The following is an 18,853-nucleotide window of genomic DNA, read 5'->3' on the forward strand; positions in this document are numbered from 1 at the left end:
CACCTGATGTGAAGAGCCGATTCATTGAAAAAGACTCTGATGCTGGAAAAGATTGAAGACAGGAGGAGAAGGAGTCAATAGAGGATGAGATGGTTGGATAGCATCATCAACTCAATGGACATGAGTTTGAGCAAATTCCAGGAAATAGTGAAGAACAGGGAAGCCTGGCGTGCTGCAGTCTATGGGGTCGAAAACAGACATGACTCAGTGACTGAGCAACAACAGAGAGAAACATCTCTGTAAAGACCTTGTGTATCTTCCCTGGACCACAAGCTCAGGAGGGCAGAGGCAATGCTGTTTTATCATTGATGATGATTGCCTCTTTCGGGTACAAGAGAAGAATTTTCTGCTTTGTATGTAACACATTCCACCCCCAGTATGCATTGAATTATTGTCAAGCATACGGGGAAGGGGATTGGTCTCTAAAAGAGAATAGAGGAATTCACAAAAATAAATGTAAAGATGCAAACAAGTTCTCTCTCTAGAAAAAGTAACAGTAAATTGCTTCTAAAGTCAGCATCATATATTTGATGGCAGTGGAAAATATGTGACAAAATATTATGTGCAGAATGTCTACAAAATAACATTATAGATCCCCCAAATCAATGTCATTATATTGAGGTTTCAGGGCACTGAGTAGTGAACTTGACCAGAAGTTGACTATGACAGTAGAGAGGTTATTTGCAGTGGTCAAAATGCCAGGAAGGAAATAGTATCATTTAAACTTCAGAATGTTTGTTAAAGCTATATCTGCAAGTGGAGGGCAGACATGGTTGAGATGGAAAGAGAGGCCTTTTTTCTAAATTTAGAATTATCATTTATTTCAGTAACATACTTCATGGCTATCTTTACTTTCCAAATATTTAAAATTAATTCCATCAATTGAGTTTTCTGCAAATAGCCATCTGGATTTATTTTATTTTTTTCCACTAGGTTGTAAGCTCATTAGGATCTAGTCTCCATAATATTTTCCGTTTTTTGTTTTTCCTAACTACAGGCACTAAAACAAGTGCCTTGGAAATGCTTCAGGTTACTTTATTAAGTGGCTTCCTATTTAGCTAAATTCATCTCTTTTTGTAATCTGTATTCATACTTCTTAGATAATTTTATTCTAATGGAAACATTTCTTCACCTGCACCTACTTGATTTAGTTCTCCTTTCAATTTGACATTTTAAGCCTCATTATTAACATTATTAATTTAGTTTAATATTTTCAATCACCAAGGATTGACATAAAGTGGATTTTTAAATTTCTGTCCACTTAAAAGAAATTTACTGAATTGAAATTAAACTTTTCTCTACATTTTGAGATATTAAAATAAATTGAGTAAAAGTTAACAAAGTCAACATAATGCTTAGTATAAAAATATACAGTGAGCTTTAATAGAGGAAGAAAGAAACCTCTTATCTTCTACATTTGTTGTGTATTCACTTTGTAGACTTAGAAATACAAGCAAGGGAAGGCAATGCATTTTCTTTATGGTGTGAAGGTTTTTGCTTAAATGTGATGCCTGTGTTTGCATATTAAAAAGATATTTATTTGTAAGATGATGTGACTTTAATGCATCCATTCAAATATCTCTGACATTAAGAACATAAAATTTTCCTGAGAGTTTATATGATATTCAAATTCAACCATAAACTGTGGGTAAAGGTGGTAGTAATCCTATCTAGCACAGACTTTTCCACTGAAGAATTATTTACATTGGTCTTACAAAGTCTGTCTTTTAGAACTACAGTCATAATGAAATTCAAAATACACTTTCTCGGTCTCATGGTTTGAGTAAATCTCAGTAGATTTGTTGTTTAGAACTCATTTTCTTCAAGTTCTTTATAACATTATTATCCAAGAAGAGTAGTTTTGTCTTAGTTATCACGTGTAGCAGATCAGACTAAAAACAGTTTATTAAAAATAGTTTACAAGAGATGTCTGTTTATACTTTAGTTCTGTATTAATGGTCAGATAACCAAAGGATGGAAGTTTAAAATGTGATGTAAGAGATAGAACAGCTGTTATCTTTTCATGACTAAATGAATGAATATGTCTCTCCTTAGATTAACTCCATAGTGTTTATTTTAAAAGTATCTACAAAAGATGCTTTAAGTGGATTTATTAAAAATCATGCATAGTTTTACACATGATAGGTACTAAGGTCAGTAGGCTCAACAATTCATCGATAATGTAATGGCTAATGAAAGGATGTTATGTAAGTTCAGTTATATCTTCTTTAAGTCATTTTTCTCTGGAAACATAAGATTACTGATTTATCATTAATAAATGTTAGAATTAAAAATTACATCTAATTTATACTTAAAACCTACCTTTGATTTGCCTATTTCAAAGAATAATATCTACAATTAAGTGGAGACTGTTCATGAAAAAGGGGAAAAATGCCAAGTTTATGAATTTTCAAATTCAGATATTTACATAGGTCTGTTTCCTCAGCATGTCCTCTTTGACTGTACACAAGTAACAGGGAGGTCTGATAAATGAGCCCTGATAGCTTTCATAGTGAAGCATCTTAGAAATGAAATCAGTATTAATTGTTTATTATGTGATAGGCATTATGAGGATGCCTTTCATATATAATCACATTAAGTCCTCCCAGTGAACTTTGCTGGTTTGTATAATTATCCCTGTTTTACATGCCAGCAAACCAAGGTTTAAAGATGTTAAACAGCTTGCCTTGGTGCACACTTTAGTAACCTTGGGAGATGGAACCTTTGCAGCCAAATCACAGATGCTCTAATCTGTGATCTTACATAACTTCCCTCATCTTGGAAATATCTTTTGCTTAAGAACCAAGCATTTTTAAGATTTCTGACCTGATTTGTTTGCAGTTTTATGCCATAGGAGATGAAGAAACAAGACAACTGGTACTATATAAATAATTCAGAATAAAAAGGAAGGGTAGATGAGTGAAGTGTTAGTGATGGTAGTTTGGAGAGAAAGCAGTAATCTAGAAGTGTCCAGAGACTTCCATCGTGGTCCAGAGGTTGACTTCACCTTCTACTGCAGGAGGTTCAATTCCTGGTTGGAAAGCTAATATCCCGCATGCCTCGTGGCCAAAAACAAAACAAAACTTAGAAGCAGTATTGTAACAAATGTAATAAGAGGTTAAAAATGGTCCACGTCAAAAAAATCTTAAAAAAAGAAAAGAAATATCCAGTATCCAAACCTATTCTTGCCTTCTTTTCTTCTTTAAGTCCAGAACCCACATTTTGTTGGTAGAATGCAATCTCATTCTGCTTCCTGGGAATTGTTTTAGTCCAGTGGTTCCCCATTACACATCAGAATCACTTGGAGAGCTTGTTAAAAGACAGGAATCTTGGACTCACTCTAGAATTTCTGATTCAGTAGGTCTGGGTTGGACCCTAATATTTACATTTTTAAGTTCCCAGGTGAGGCCACCCATCTGGCAGCCATGCTGTGAAGACCCATTTGTTTAGCCAACTTCTGGTTCTCAAAATTGGTAGCACATTGGACTTGTCTGGGAACACTGTTAAAGATACTGATATCCAGGTCTTATACAGAAAACTTTTTTTTTTCCCCTGATATAAAGGAATGGCTCCAAAAATGGGCTTCTAACTTTAGTTACTTTTTTACCTTTGTTAACTTTCTGTCATATTGAGAAATATAGACCCTTAAAAGTGTGTGTTTATTTCCTATGACTGTAAGAATTCATTGATGCCAAAGGGGTGATACAATCATTTTGGCTTTGTGTTTTCTTGAGTCTCTAAATTATATTGCTGTTTATGTTTCCTTGTTCATATTGACTCAGAGAAATCTTAGAATGAAAATTTTAATCTAATGTTAGTGATTCTGTACAACATAAAATGCATTTTGTGATCTAGTTTTATCTGTGGCTCCATTTAGTGTAAGAATAAAATATACATTTGTGTGTGTTTATCTTTTAGTTTATAATGTTGTTATTGTTTAGTTGCTAAGGTGTGTCCAACTCTTTTGTGACCCCATGGACTATAGCCCACTAGACTCCTCTGTTCATGGTATTTCCTAGGCAAGAATACTGGAGTGGGTTGCCATATCCTTCTCTAGGGATTCTTCCCAATCCAGGGATCGAACCCGAGTCTTTTGTGTTGGCAGGCGGATTCTTTGCCACTGAGCCACCAGGGAAGCTCTAGTTTATAATGTTACACAATATCTTATTTTTGTAAATAGCAGTATATTTTGAGAATAAGGTGAGATATAACAATAATAATAAAAATTAAATTAAGGAAATGTAAGCAATATTAATGATCTCATTAAAAATGTACTAGTTCTATGAACTTTGTTTTAATGGGCATAATTTATTATTAACTTATAAATGTTTTCATTTTTATAATTTTATTTTCCTCATTGTTATTGATCATCATAAAATAATTAAAGAGTTCTTAAAATTCTATAATCATAAGATTAAAAGAATAAGTATATATACATAATGTTTTCTTTAAGCAGCTAAAAATATATAGCTACAAATATTTTATTTGTAGTATAACGGTACAGGTAATAAAGTTTCTGGGATAATAAGGTTGGGATTCAGAGTCAAGATTTTAAAATCTGTATCATCCTTGTTATCGTTCAAATTTGTCTATAGTCAAATTTTTACAAGACTATAGTGATTTTATAATGTGTAAACTATTGATATAACATCACTGGTATTCCCTAAGAATAGTTACTTCTAGATATACAATAATTATAATACAATTTAAGAGAGATTTCTGCATACCAGTTATGAGAAATACTTTATGCTAATAACAGAAGGATATGCAAAAATTTTAAATTTGAGTGTAGATAAATGGAGAGTGAAAAAGTTGGCTTAAAGCTCAACATTCAGAAAACGAAGATCATGGCATCTGGTCCCATCACTTCATGGGAAATAGATGGGGAAACAGTGGAAACAGTGTCAAACTTTATTTTTTGGGGCTCCAAAATCACTGCAGATGGTGACTGCAGCCATGAAATCAAAAGACGCTTACTCCTTGGAAGGAAAGTTATGTCCAATCTAGATGGCATATTCAAAAGCAGAGACATCACTTTGCCAACAAAGGTTCATCTAGTCAAGGCTATGGTTTTTCCAGTGGTCATGTATGGATGTGAGAGTTGGACTGTGAAGAAGGCTGAGTGCCAAAGAATTGATGCTTTTGAACTATGGTGTTGGAGAAGACTTTTGCGAGTCCCTTGGACTGCAAGGAGATCCAACCAGTCCATTCTGAAGGAGATCAGCCCTGGGATTTCTTTGGAAGGAATGATGCTAAAGCTGAAACTCCAGTACTTTGGCCATCTCATGCAAAGAGTTGACTCATTGGAAAAGACCCTGACGCTGGGAGGGATTAGGGGCAGGATGAGAAGGGGATGACAGAGGATGAGATGGCTGGATGGCATCACTGACTCGATGGACGTGAGTTTGAGTGAACTCTGGGAGTTGGTGATGGACAGGGAGGCCTGGCGTGCTTCGATTCATGGGGTCGCAAAGAGTCGGACACAACTGAGCAACTGAACTGAACTGAACTGAAGAAATTTAAAAAATTAGGTATCATTTAAAAGAGAATATAAGGACCATTAAGAAGGTGCAATATTACTTGGGTGCAGAGGAAGCAGGGTTGATCATATACAAAGAAAAAAAAAGATTATGAAAAGTGATTTTTGAGCTGGTTTTAAAGAACTGCATAGAACTTCACAAAGCAAAGATAAAATAGCAGCCATACTATGCTCCCATCATGGAGGAGTAATTATCAGTGGTTTTCTGTTTGTCATTCAGTTCAGTTTAGTCGCTCAGTTGTGTCCGACTCTTTGCGACCCCATGAATCGCAGCATGCCAGGCCTCCCTGTCCATCACCAACTCCCAGAGTTCGCTCAAACTCATGTCCATTGAGTTGGTGATGCCATCCAGCCATCTCATCCTCTGTTGTCCCCTTCTCCTCCTGCCCCCAATCCCTCCCAGCATCAGGGTCTTTTCCAATGAGTCAACTCTTCGCATGAAGTGGCCAAAGTATTGGAGTTTCTGCTTTAGCATCAGTCCTTCCAGTGAACACCCAGGACTGATCTCCTTTAGAATGGACTGGTTGGATCTCCTTGTAGTCCAAGGGACTCTCAAGAGTCTTCTCCAACACCACAGTTCAAAAGCATTGATTCTTCTGCACTCAGCTCTTCACAGTCCAACTCTCACATCCATACATGACCACAGGAAAAACCATAGCCTTGACTAGACGGACCTTTGTTGGCAAAGTAATGTCTCTGCTTTTTAATATGCTATCTAGGTTGGTCATAACTTTCCTTCCAAAGAGTAAGCGTCTTTTAATTTTCATGGCTGCAGTCACCATCTGCAGTGATTTTGTCATTGCTGTTGCTACTGTTGCTAAGTCACTTCAGTTGTGTCCGACTCTGTACCACCCCAGAGACAGCAGCCCACCAGACTCCCTAATCCCTGGGATTCTCCAGGCAAGAACACTGGAGTGGGTTGCCATTTCCTTCTCCAGTGCATGAAAGTGGAAAGTGCAAGTGAAGTCGCTCAGTCGTGTCTGACTCTTAGCGACCCCATGAACTGCAGCCTACCTGGCTCCTCTGTCCATGGATTTTCCAGGCAAGAGTACTGGAGTGGGGTGCCATTGCCTTCTCCAGATTTTGTCATTACTTTCTATCAATTTGATTAATATGTGTCTTGATGTGTTCCTTCTTGGATTTATCCTGTACGAGACTCTGTGTATTTCCTGGACTTGAGTGTTTCCTTTACCATGTTAGAGAAGTTTTCAGTTATTACCTCTTAAAATATTTTCTCAGATCCTTTCTCTCTTTTCCTTCCGGGACCCCTATAATATGAGTGTGAGTGCATTTAATGTTGTATCAGTGGTCTCTTAGACTGCCCTTTTTTCTTCTCATTCTTCTTTATTCTGTTCTGCAGCAATGATTTCCACCAGTCTGTCTTCCAGCTCACTTATTCATGCTTCAGCATCATTTATTCTGCTCTTAATTCCTCCTAGTGTATTTTTAATTTTTTTAGTTATCACATCATTCATCTTTCTTTGTTCTTTTAAGTTTCTATCTCTGTATTAAACATTTCTTGTATCACCTCCATCGGTGCCTCTATTCTTTTCCTGAGATCTTGAATCATCTTTACTATTGTTACTCTGAATTCTTTTTCTGGTGGATTTTCTATCTCTATTTCACTTTGTGGCTCCCTGCCACAAAAATGGTGAGGTAGAGAGGGAAGGGACTGGGATTGTGGGAATAAATACCCTGAATGCTCTTTCTTTCCACCTTCCAGTCTCCTGCTAGTATCTTATACCACCCAATTCTAATTGAAAATCAGAAGTTAATGGAACCTAGATGACACATTCTATAGAGGTCTTCAGAACAGGAACTATTTTACAATAGTAGAATGATTGATAAAACATTTAATGAAGGGAAAGATGTGCTTGAATTTGCTTTTCTAAAGATATTGGTAATAGTAATTGATTGGAGTAACACTTTGTGCTAGAGGGCTAATTCATTGTTGAAATACTTCAAGTGATGAGTAAGAAGGGAAATTAAGAAGGACAAAAAAGAGAGGAAAGGCTGGAGAAGTTGATGTAATACTTGTATGATATAAATGCAATACTATTGGACTAACTGGAAATGCAAGAAAAAAGAAAAAAGAGCTGCTAAAGAGCATTATTCGTTTTTAACTTAGAAGCCTGGGTTGGCAGAAGTCCAATAGGACCTTTCTGTTAGAACAGAAAGAGATCTCTCATTTTGTTTTGAGTTCTTTAGTTTAAGGCACTTAGCCAACATCCAAGTTAACATTCTTCATCTCCTTAGCTTTGTATTATGATTTTTTTTGTTTCCAACTTTATCTCGATATAATTGATAATACAGCATTGTGTAAGCTTAAGTTATATAATGTAATAATTCTCTATATGTGCATACTGCAAAATGATTATCAGAGTAAGGTTAATTAATACATTCATCATTAAGGTCTTTTCTTGTGTGACTCAGGCTTCTTATTTTGGCCACATCATCATTAGCCCTCTCTCCTGTTCTTCTAGTGAATCTGTTTACTCTGCAAATGTGGGACTCTGTGTCATGCATGGTGCTTTCTTTCAACAATCTCCAAACCATCCTTTCAAACTTGGTTGAAAGTCAATTCTGCGAAACTCTCTGATCTCTCTCTAGTCAAATCCAAATAGTTCTTTGGGTATTAGCTGTATTCCAGCATGTGTCTGAGAATACCACTAATATTAATTTACTTGTCTAATGCCTTCATGATACTGTATCTTGAGAAAAAGGGTGCTAACAATTTGACTATTTTACAACACCTACCATTGTGCTGATCGCATACTAAGTAACTGTGAGAAAAAAGGGATGATGAAAAGACAACACAATTGAAGCATTTGCTATTTTGACCAATAGAGGAGTTCTTAAAAAATAAATAAAAGCTAAAAGCAAAGCCAGAGGAGATTGGAGACAATAATAAAATTTTGATGATAAAATTAGTTCTCTTTTCCAAACTGCTTTAGATAGAATTATGGTGCTTTTATGGATTATTTCCTGATATGCTTTTAACTCATGTTCATAGATATATTACACTTATTAACTTTGGATATATTTTACATGAGATGTATGCAGTACTTGTAAAAGAGAAGACAGAGAAAAATATCTTGGGCTATAATTTCTTTGGAGAAATCACTAAGTTTAAAATAAAATTTCCTAATATTAAAGTAGGGATCTAAATTTTTTCCAGGGATTACTTTTCAGTCTACTTTAAATTAAACACAAAGTTATCTAATGAAACACAGTTATCCTGTTGGTTAGGATGTCTTGAACTCAAATTAATATTCTGGGAAAGCTTTTAGTGAGTTAATTAGAAAATATAGATTTTTTAAATTAAATGATATTTATTAAATTATTTTAAAATTTAAATATTAAATTTGGTAATTCAATTTTTATCAGCAAAATTTTTGAAACAAATATGACTGCCCAGTAGTATCAATAGCATTGATGTATTTCAAAGATTGATTTAAAAGGAAAGGACACAAGAGGCTTTTCATGAAGTAGAATAGTTGGCTCCAAAGTTGTCCTGGACTAGGCCCATTCGCTGTTCACATTCAGTTCAAAGAAGATTTCCCTTTTAACACGTTAAACTGTTATAGCTTGTACCATGTTCGTTTCATTACTAGCATTGCCTTAGTTTAGATTCCCGTTGTGACATTCTGTATTCACATTATTAGGAAAACAGAGGATTAGCCGCAAAACACTGTGGTAGTGTTTGTTTACATTTTCAAATACTGCTAACATGATCTACATCTTTTGTATATTCAGAATTTAGATTGCCCTTTCCAACACAGACCAGTGATACTATAAATAACTGATAACAGCAATTGCTGATGAGCAGTGCTGTAGAATAATGTAAAGGTCAAAGAATGATAGTTCATGATCATCCTTAACAAAGTATACAAGGCTTTAAAATACTGATGTTGAACTCCGGTGGCCTGGCACAGGGAATTCATGGCACAGAATGAATCCCCTTTCATCAGTGTGATTGTGAGAAGGTTAAGAACCAGAACCAAATTACCTGCTCTCTGTACAGATGCAGAGATCTGAGGGTCAGCTTTCTGTGTGCAACACAGGACAACAGATAGTTTTACACATCATAGCTGCTCCTCACTCATGCTTTATTGCTAGTTTAATCTCTAGTACAGTGTGGCATTTTAAAAAAATGGGAAAAAGGTAGAAGTGCTTAATCTCAAGGCACCATAGCTTTAATAATATTGAAAAATATTCAAATACAGGAATCATTTAAAATTCGAGCATAGAACATTTTAGTTTTTATCAGACCCTGATAATGTTGAATGAATAAGAATCTGACTGGAAAATATGACTCATTTGCATACTTGTGATTGCCATTTACATCTGACAAGCCTGTTGCCTGTTAACAGAGACGGCTTGTACATTTCTTTTACCTCCTTGACACTAGCAGGCTTATGCTGATTTTAGATTATGGAATCAGCCCAACTGCTTTTCAAAAGGAAAATATGTCCAAGCAGTTGTCTCTCCATTACAGATATATATATTTTTTGATACAGAATGCTATACTTCTGCTTATTCTCATTTCTCTTTCGACTTTCAGCTACTATATATGTAAAACTAAATTAAGTGGCCAGTAGAAGGAAAGAAAGCTTAAATATAGTTGGGCTTCTCAATCTTTTTCATGACATGGAGCCTGTAGAAAATGATGATACTGGTAAGATCCACTGGGTAAATTAGAGGAGATTTGATTTTATGTGTACCATGCTTAAGATAAAAAGTCCATGTGACTGAGAGACTGAACAATAATAACAAATATTTTCTTTATATAATTATGGTAAAAGGAATAAAGCAAGTATTGGAAGATATTAAATATTAGACTCAAATAATGCTAATGCTTTTTTTTCCCAGAAAGATAACAAGATCTTTAAGTTGCTTCCTATTAAAGTCTTTTCAAATTTTTTATTATGACAAAATATATCTAACATACAATTTTACACATATAATAAACATTTCTTTCTCCATGTTCTTGACAGCATTTTTTTTTTTTTCTGGGAGGGGTTTATAATAGCCATCCAGTGAGTGGGAAATGATATCACACGGTGGTTCTGATTTGTATTTCCCTAATTATAGTGACATTGACTATCTTTGTATGTGCTTAACTAATTTGCATAGTTATTCATGTCCTTTGCTCATTTTGAATGGGGTTTTTGTTTTTTATTGTTGAGTTGTAGGAGTTCTTTGTATATTCTGGATATTAATCTCTTATCAGAGTATGATTTGCAAATATTTTCTCAGATTCTATGTGCTGACTTTTCACTCTGTTGTTAGTGTTCATTGATGCATACAAGCTTTACTTCTGGCATAGTTCAGTTTATCTATTTTTCCTTTGGTTACCTTTGCTTTTGGTATCATAGCCAACAAATAGCTGCCAAATTCAACGTCATGAGGCTTTTTCCCTAGTCTGTATTTGGGCTGTGCCATGCAGCATGTGGGATCTTAGTTCCCTGACCAGGGATTGAACCTCTGCCCCCTGCACTGAGAGCATGGAGTCTTAATCACTAAACCCCCAAGGAAAGTCCTCCTTTAAACTTTCTTCTGAGAGTTTTATAGCTCTTATGTTTAGGATTTTGATCTAATCTTTGTGTGGGATATAAAGGTAAAGGTCCAGCTTCATTATTTTGCAAATGGATATCTTACTTCTCCTAACCATTTTTTCCTTTTCCTTTCTCCTCCCTACTGTCCCCGCCTCCTTCTTCTCTTCCTCCTTTTCCTCCTCTTCTCCTTCTACTACTAAAACGTAGGGCCTTTTTCCACATTATATAACGGAAAATGTATTGTTCTAACAATTATTAAAAAAAATTCTTTAATCTCAAAGTTATCGTCGCTAAAGTGTTCATTTCAGGAAGGATAATGAAGCTTGAATGTTTATTTTTCTGCATATTCCTTTTGGATTAGCATCTTCATTTAGCAACTTTTAACTGTTAGCAATTTTGAGCAATGGGTCTCAAAATTTAATATGCCCCAGAATAAGCTGAAAAATTTGTTGAATGAACCTTACTCCAGAGTTACTGATTCAGTAGGTTTGAGATAGGGCCCAAGAGGTGAGGCTAATGCTGCTAATTCAGACATCATACTTATAGGACAACTAGTAGAAGATATTCTGGGGTAAGAGAAATGTTCTATATCCAGTGTGGTGGCTATACAGATGTAAAAGGTTATTAAAAACCATCAAACTTAACATTTAAAATATAAGCAGTTTACTGTATATTAATTATAATGCAGTTTAAAAAATAACTTCTGAGGAACACTGAAAAATAGATAAGTGGAAATACATACTTGAATAGGAAGGTTATTTTGTAAAAATATCAGTTCTATCTAAGCATAACTCAAGTGTTCTTATTTTAAAAAGAGTGTAAGGCATGGGGTGATGAATCTAAGTCCCCAGTCCTGACTTCAGTATTTTGCAAGTTACCATTGGCAAATTTTTTTAGTTATCTCATGTATGAAATAGTAATGAATAATCCTACTTTCTTAGTCTTGTTGCAAGTATCAAATAATAAACTATTATTTAATACTCCCTAATTTAAAGGCATACTAATTTAAAGACTGATGTAAAAATTCCAATATTTTATACATTGTAGGAGCTAGTGTTTCTTTGGTCTGAAATCTATTTAACAAAGAATATACATACATGAGCATTCTAAATTCCTATTTTGGAATTAGATGATAAATACAGCTGCGTTGTGTAAATTTAGGAGTTTCCATATAAGACCTCTATATTTATCAGTTGTAATCTTTTAAATATATTTCTTCTTGCCTCACAAAGAGCTGCTCTCCAGGGAATGTCATACAATATTGAAACAAGAACCATGGATGCTCCTAATTAAAACAGTTGGCTTTAATACCTTGTTATTAAATTTTGTGTTGATAAAACCCCAGGTGGTTATGTAAAATTTCAACAAATGTTTTTTTCATTTTTTTGTTTCATAAGACTAGGAAGGAGAAATCTAAAAGGCACTGCTCAAATTGTAAATCCCTTTTTCACAATTGAGGTGCAAATTTTATTTGTAAAGAAGAATTTTTTTATAGAAAAGCAAGAAATATCTACTGCTTTTATTTAGCAACACATTCAGGAAATATTTATTAAGCATCCGTTGAGTTTAAGCCATTTTACAAGGTGTTCTAGATACCGTAATAGATTAAGTTAAAATATATGCCTTCATATGTCTATGTGAGACTTTAGCTTCATATGGAGAAGGCAATGGCAGTAGGCATGGAGAAGGCAATGGCAACTCACTCCAGTACTCTTGCCTGGAAAATCCCATGGATGGAGGAGCCTGGTAGGCTGCAGATGAGAGATGCTATGGAAGGTAAATCTTTAGGAAAAAGACTAAGGATAGAGGTTATACTCATCTCATCTTAGGGAATGAGATGGCTGGATGGCTGATGCAATGGACATGAACTTGGGCAAACTCTGGGAGATGGTGAGATACAGGGAGACCTGGCATTCTGCAGTCCATGGGGTCGCGAAGAGTTGGACATGACCAGGTGACTGAACAGCAACAGAGGTTATACATTGTCCAGAAGAAAGACCAACATAAGGGAGACAGAGAGAAGGAAATACATGATGTATTCAAGTAAATGCATGAACACATACAATGAGTATAAATCTGGGTGGCTGAGTGAAATAATATATGAAAGTTGAAGCTGGATGTTAGTATAGAAAGTTATTTCTCAGATCTCGATGAGTTGAGACTTTTATCCAAAGAATGGTGCTGAATAAACTGTGGTCTGTGGGCCAGTTTTTGCCTAATGCCTGTTTTTGTTAGTGTAGTTTTTTTTTGGAACATGGCTATAATCATTCATTTAAGTGGTCCATGGATGCTTTCATGCTGCAGAGTTGAATAGTTGTAACAAAGACCCTATGACCCCAAAAGCCTAAAATACTTTCTCTGTGGCCTTCACAGAAAAAAAGTTCTCTGACCCCCACTAAGATACCAATTCAGCCTGAAAGAGGCTTCCCTGGTGGCTCAAATGGTAAAGAATCTGCCTGCAATTCAGGAAACCTGGGTTTTGTGGTTGAGAAGATCCTCTGGAGAAGGGAATGGCTACTCCAGTATTCTTGCCTGGAGAATTCTATGGAGAGAGAAGCCTGGTGGGCTACAGTCCACAGGGTCACAAAGAGTCAGACACAACTGAGCAACTAACTCACTTTTTCTCGTTATGAAAGACCGCTCTATGGACAGGCTTGTTACAAGAAAATGATGATATCAACAAGCTTGCACCAGAAGCAAATTAATTCAGTGCTTCCTTTATCAAGAAATTCTAACTATTAAAAAAATGAAACAAAATAGTCAGCTGATCAGGACAGTGTATGTAATGAATTGATGTGTATTTTACCAAGGCTTCATACGTACTTGCAATCCAGGAACATACAATTTAGTTCAGGGATCTCACTTTGAGTAAGTAAAGGTGTATTGAAGATTTCTAAGCCAGATGGTAGAATCAAATGTATATTGTAAAGGACCAATAAAATCAAATAGAAACTTTTTCTTTTTTGGTCTTTTGCAATGTTCCAGCAGAATGTAGAGGGTATATGTGGAATTTTGGAATCCTGCACATCTGGTTTCAGACCTGGGTGGGGGATCAGGGATGGGGGTGGGGTCATGTCCTGACACTCAAGAAGAAATGTTCCTTTTCCCTTATATTTTAAAAATCCCACATGAGAACTCTGAGTGTTCTGTCTTATTTAAGAAGGTTACTCCAGCAGTCGGTGGATCGGATTGTGGAGCTGGTAGGAGGGGTGGGGAGGAGTTACACATGGCAAGGATGGTTCATTGCAGACATGAGGGTGATACTATGGAAATCCCCAGGAGAATTATACTGTTGAACACTTTGTATTTTCTGCTACTCATGAAGGTAATCAAGTTCATGACAACTTTCAGTCACTCATGTACCATCAGGTATATTACAACAGCCTGTTACAGTATTATAATCATAAGATATATCTCAACACAGAGGATAAGCCTGAAGAATATGTCCCTCAGACTGTACCTGTATATTTTGATTTGTCCATGCAAGGGTTTATTTTTTACAGTCTATGGGGTCGCAAAGAGTTGGACATGACTGAGCAACTTCACTTCACTTCACTTCTCAAATAAGAGGGAAATGTCAATTTTTAAATCACTTAATCTGTGTAATACTGAGGCTCTAGAAACTGATTATCCTATGATGCTTAGGCAGCATTTTAAAAAATAGCTTGACTGTAAATCAGATCTATTTTTATAATGACTTTTTAATGACTTCTGTATCATCACCTGGATCTTTACTTTTGTGACACCTGGATATAAAGCTGTGCTTTCTTTAAACCTTTACTACTGTGGTTTATGCTATGTTTTATTAGAAAAGGTATATTTCTATAAAACATCATACTTCCTGCCCTGTATGAGAAAAGACAGTTTGAAGGCTGGGAGAGAGATGCTGATATTTTATGAGTGACAGCACTGTTAGGTATGATCATTACTGCTGTACTCTTTCCAGGAGGGGAGTTGATTTCCTTTGCAGGTACGTGCTCAAATAATTTCATCTCAGGCACGTGCTTGGATCATTCTTCATTTTCCTTTAGACATTATACACACATCATATGTCCTCAATTAAGGCCTATAAAACTAGTAACCAGATGATATACTTTTACACTGGTCCTGTGTGGATGTGCTTCTGCATGTTCAGTCCTCATTTGTGTCCAGCTGTTTGCCACCCTGTGGACTGTAGCCCTCCACACTGCTCTGTCCATGGGATTTTCCAGCAAGAATACTGGGGTTGCCATTTCCTCCTCCAGTGGATCTTCCTGACCCAGGGATTGAACCCATGTCTCCCACCTTGGAGGCAGATTCTTTTACCGCTGATCCGTTGGGGAAGCCCAGTGTGCATAGGGCAGTGTTAAAACACAAATGCAGTTGTATTGTTTACATTTTTCAAATGGATCTCCTGAAATGTCTCCCTTTTTCCTTTTCTTTGCAGGTGAGGGGATATTTCAAGGGAATATAATTAGAATTGTTCCAATAATTCATTTACTCTCGTTATTGTGATTGATTTTTCTCAAATTGTATTGTTGGGGGAAATGAAGCATTTGTATATTTTCATTGTCTAGTTGCTGTGAAATTAGTGCAAGGACCTCCAGTTGAAGAACCATTGATTAGATGCTTTTATCGTTACTAGAATTATGACTTTTAGTCACCAAATACTTCCATGGTCTCCAAATCTATTCATACTGTTCTGTCTTTTTATATTTTTTCTCCCCTAGCCTGGAACATATTATTATAAAATTTTCTTGCATAATATCAACTGATCTACAGCTCTAGTATTCCCTTGGTGTTTTTGTTTCCACATGTGATTTTAAAAGTACTTTTTGCTTATCAAGTATTTTTGAGAGTATCAAGTATTTTTGAGAGTATCAACTATTGTTGAGAGTGAACCAGACACTGTGTAAGAGATGAAATAGTCATGGCCCCAAAGATAAAACATTACCATTTGGCAGTATTTCATCCTGTTGTTCTTCCTTATATAAATATGTAGTTATATAATCAGTTCAGTTCAGTCACTCAGTCATGTCTGACTCTTTGCAACCCCATGGACTGTAGCATGCTAGGCCTCCCTGTCCATCACCAACATCCGGAGTTTACTCAGACTCAAGTTCATTGCCATCCAACCATCTCATCCTCTGTCATCCCCTTCTCCTCCTGCCTTCATCTTTCCCAGCATCAGGGTCTTTTCCAATGAGTCAGTTCTTCACATCAGGTGGCCAAAGTATTGGAGCTTCAGCATCAATCCTTCCAATGAATATTTAGGACTGATTTTGTTTAGGATGGACTGGTTGGATCTCCTTTCTCTCCAAGAGACTCAAGAGTCTTCTCCAGCACCACAGTTCAAAAGCATCAATTCTTCGGTGCTCAGCTTTCTTTATAGTCCAACTCTGACATCCATACATGACTACTGGAAAAACCATAGCTTTGGCTAGATGGACCTTTGTTGGCAAAGTAACGTCTCTGCTTTTTAATACAGTCCTAGTTTTTAGTATTTCCTCTTATAGTTAGTAATCTTTATATATTATTTAAAATTTTTTCTCAGTCCCATATCATGAAGATATTATTACATATCCTAGACAAGATTTATTGTTTTACTTTTCACATTTCAGGTATATTCTTCCTGTAATTTATTATTTTTGAATGCTGTGAAATAGGGGTCAAAGTTCCTCATAGGACTACATAATTTGTTCAATCCACATTGAAAAGATTGTCCTTTTCCTTCACTGCTCTGAAGAACTAAGATTTTCATAAATCAGATGTACAAATATGTATAGAATTTTAAGACTTTTTAATCCATTTCTCTGGCCCATTTTTCTGTCTTTACTCCAGTACAACTCTATCTTGATTATTCTACCTTTATAATGAATCTTGATATCTGATCAAGTAAATTCTTCAACTTTGCTTTCCTTTGTGATAAAATGGCTATTCTTAGTTCTTTGGATATCTGTATTAAGCTTACAGTCAGTTTGCCAATTTTGGGGAAAAAAGTCTACTGAAATGGAGCTGAATTTCAGTGAATCCTGAACCACTGAATAATTCATGTATTCATCTTTGTTCTCAGCATCTGTGGGATCCTGGGATATTAAGCACACACAAGGAAAAAAGCTGGAACTGTTTAGTCATTGACACACAATGCTGACAATTTAATGTGATAATCCTGCCTCTTAAAAATAATCTTAATTCATAACCTGTGTAGTTCATAGGACACTAAACTCTTTATTCCATTAGCAGCAATTAGTGACATAAACATAATCACAAATCACAACTCCCACTTATTAAATATATTAGATGGGCCAGGTACTGTGTTAGAGGTTCCACTTATTTCTAATTCCTGTTAATAACATGGAGCTATCCTATTTTATAAACGAAGAAAGCAGTAGGTTCAGAGAGGTTAAATAACTTGCCTAAAGTGCCATCTAGTAAATGCTGTGGCCAGGGCTCAGCCCTGTCATGCATCTTGTCCACAGTCACATTCCCACTGCTGGACAAGTAAGACTCGAAAGACTGACTCAGTAAACATGTGACTGGATGAACACTTTCCTCTTTGTCTCCATCTATTTTCTGTTAATGTTTCATACTACTTTCCTCCGGAAGTTATACAGCTTTCCAAATGGTTTTAATAAGTAGCAAGTTTAAACTCTATGGTACTCGTGTCTCATGTGGTGAAAAAGTGCTGTGAAAGCTAATTAATCAAAGAAGTGAAAGAATGCCCGAATTTTGAGCAATCACTTCCTTATTTAATATTTCAAAAAGCTCTGTGTTGCATAGCATGTCTTATCTCTTTTTTGAATTGATAATTAAAATGGGGGTATAAACTCTATCCTTTATGGCAAGATTACACTGATATTTGTTTCCATCATTAGTTTCCCTCTCCTGTATGAAATTCAGAGAGAAAAGACACACATTAAAAATTATCTACCAATTTATTAAAATATGTTTAAGTAAAACTGACTTAATAGAGAAAATAAATTTGAACCTGAAAGACTTTAGACCAGTTAATAGAACCCCAGGACAGTTCATTTCTCTTTTTCATGCTTTAATTATGTATATTTATAGTTACATTTTTTATGCCTCTTCTAAATGTTTTCAGTGTTTCAAAGTCTCATTTTACCCACATAAAAATAAGCTCTACAAAACTGATCAGAGTATTGGCAGTATTGTTGTAATAAAAAAAAGATCAAGTCATTACATGTTAGATTTGTTAATTTTAGCCTTTACCGTAATTTTTGCACATTGTACCAATGCTACATAGATTAAAAATTAAAATAGAAGAATGTCTATGCTGAAGGTTATGAGTCGTCATTATGCTAAACAGCATGTTATATTCTTAGGACAAATTACAGAACTGTAATGTATGATCAATGACAAACTGTATTTATGAGTTTCTTCTTCGTGTTTATCTGATAAACACATCCTTCTTTCCCTAGAAATACCGCAGACGGCTGGTACCTGTATGCTGATAGTTCCAATGGAAATTTTGGTGACATAGCTGATATCCTTACTCCTGTCATTTCACGCACGGGACCAAAATGTACCCTGGTGTTCTGGACTCATATGAATGGTGCCACAGTTGGTTCTCTCCAGGTACTGCTTAGGCAACGGCATTTTCCAAATTTGTTCTATAAAAGTTCATACTATGCAATTTAGTGTTATTAAAACATATCATGTGCTAATAAATGAGAAATGGACAATTACCAACAATTATCAACTGGTTTCAAAACATTATGACTGAAAAAATTTAGAATTGGACCTGAATGTCTAATAG

At 35.6% G+C, this 18,853-nt stretch overlaps 1 protein-coding gene across 1 annotated transcript in view; it reads left to right on the forward strand.

The window, feature by feature from the left end:
- The window catches only part of MALRD1 (MAM and LDL receptor class A domain containing 1), a 576,646-nt gene that overhangs the window by 179,928 nt on the left and 377,865 nt on the right, over positions 1–18,853 (forward strand). The window contains exon 22 of the mRNA XM_070382053.1: positions 18,516–18,672. Within this exon, the coding sequence (XP_070238154.1) occupies positions 18,516–18,672 (157 nt within the window). The remainder of the gene's footprint in view (positions 1–18,515; positions 18,673–18,853) is intronic.

This window comes from Bos mutus, chromosome 13 (assembly GCF_027580195.1).
Source record: "Bos mutus isolate GX-2022 chromosome 13, NWIPB_WYAK_1.1, whole genome shotgun sequence".
Classification (NCBI taxonomy): Eukaryota; Metazoa; Chordata; class Mammalia; order Artiodactyla; family Bovidae; genus Bos; species Bos mutus.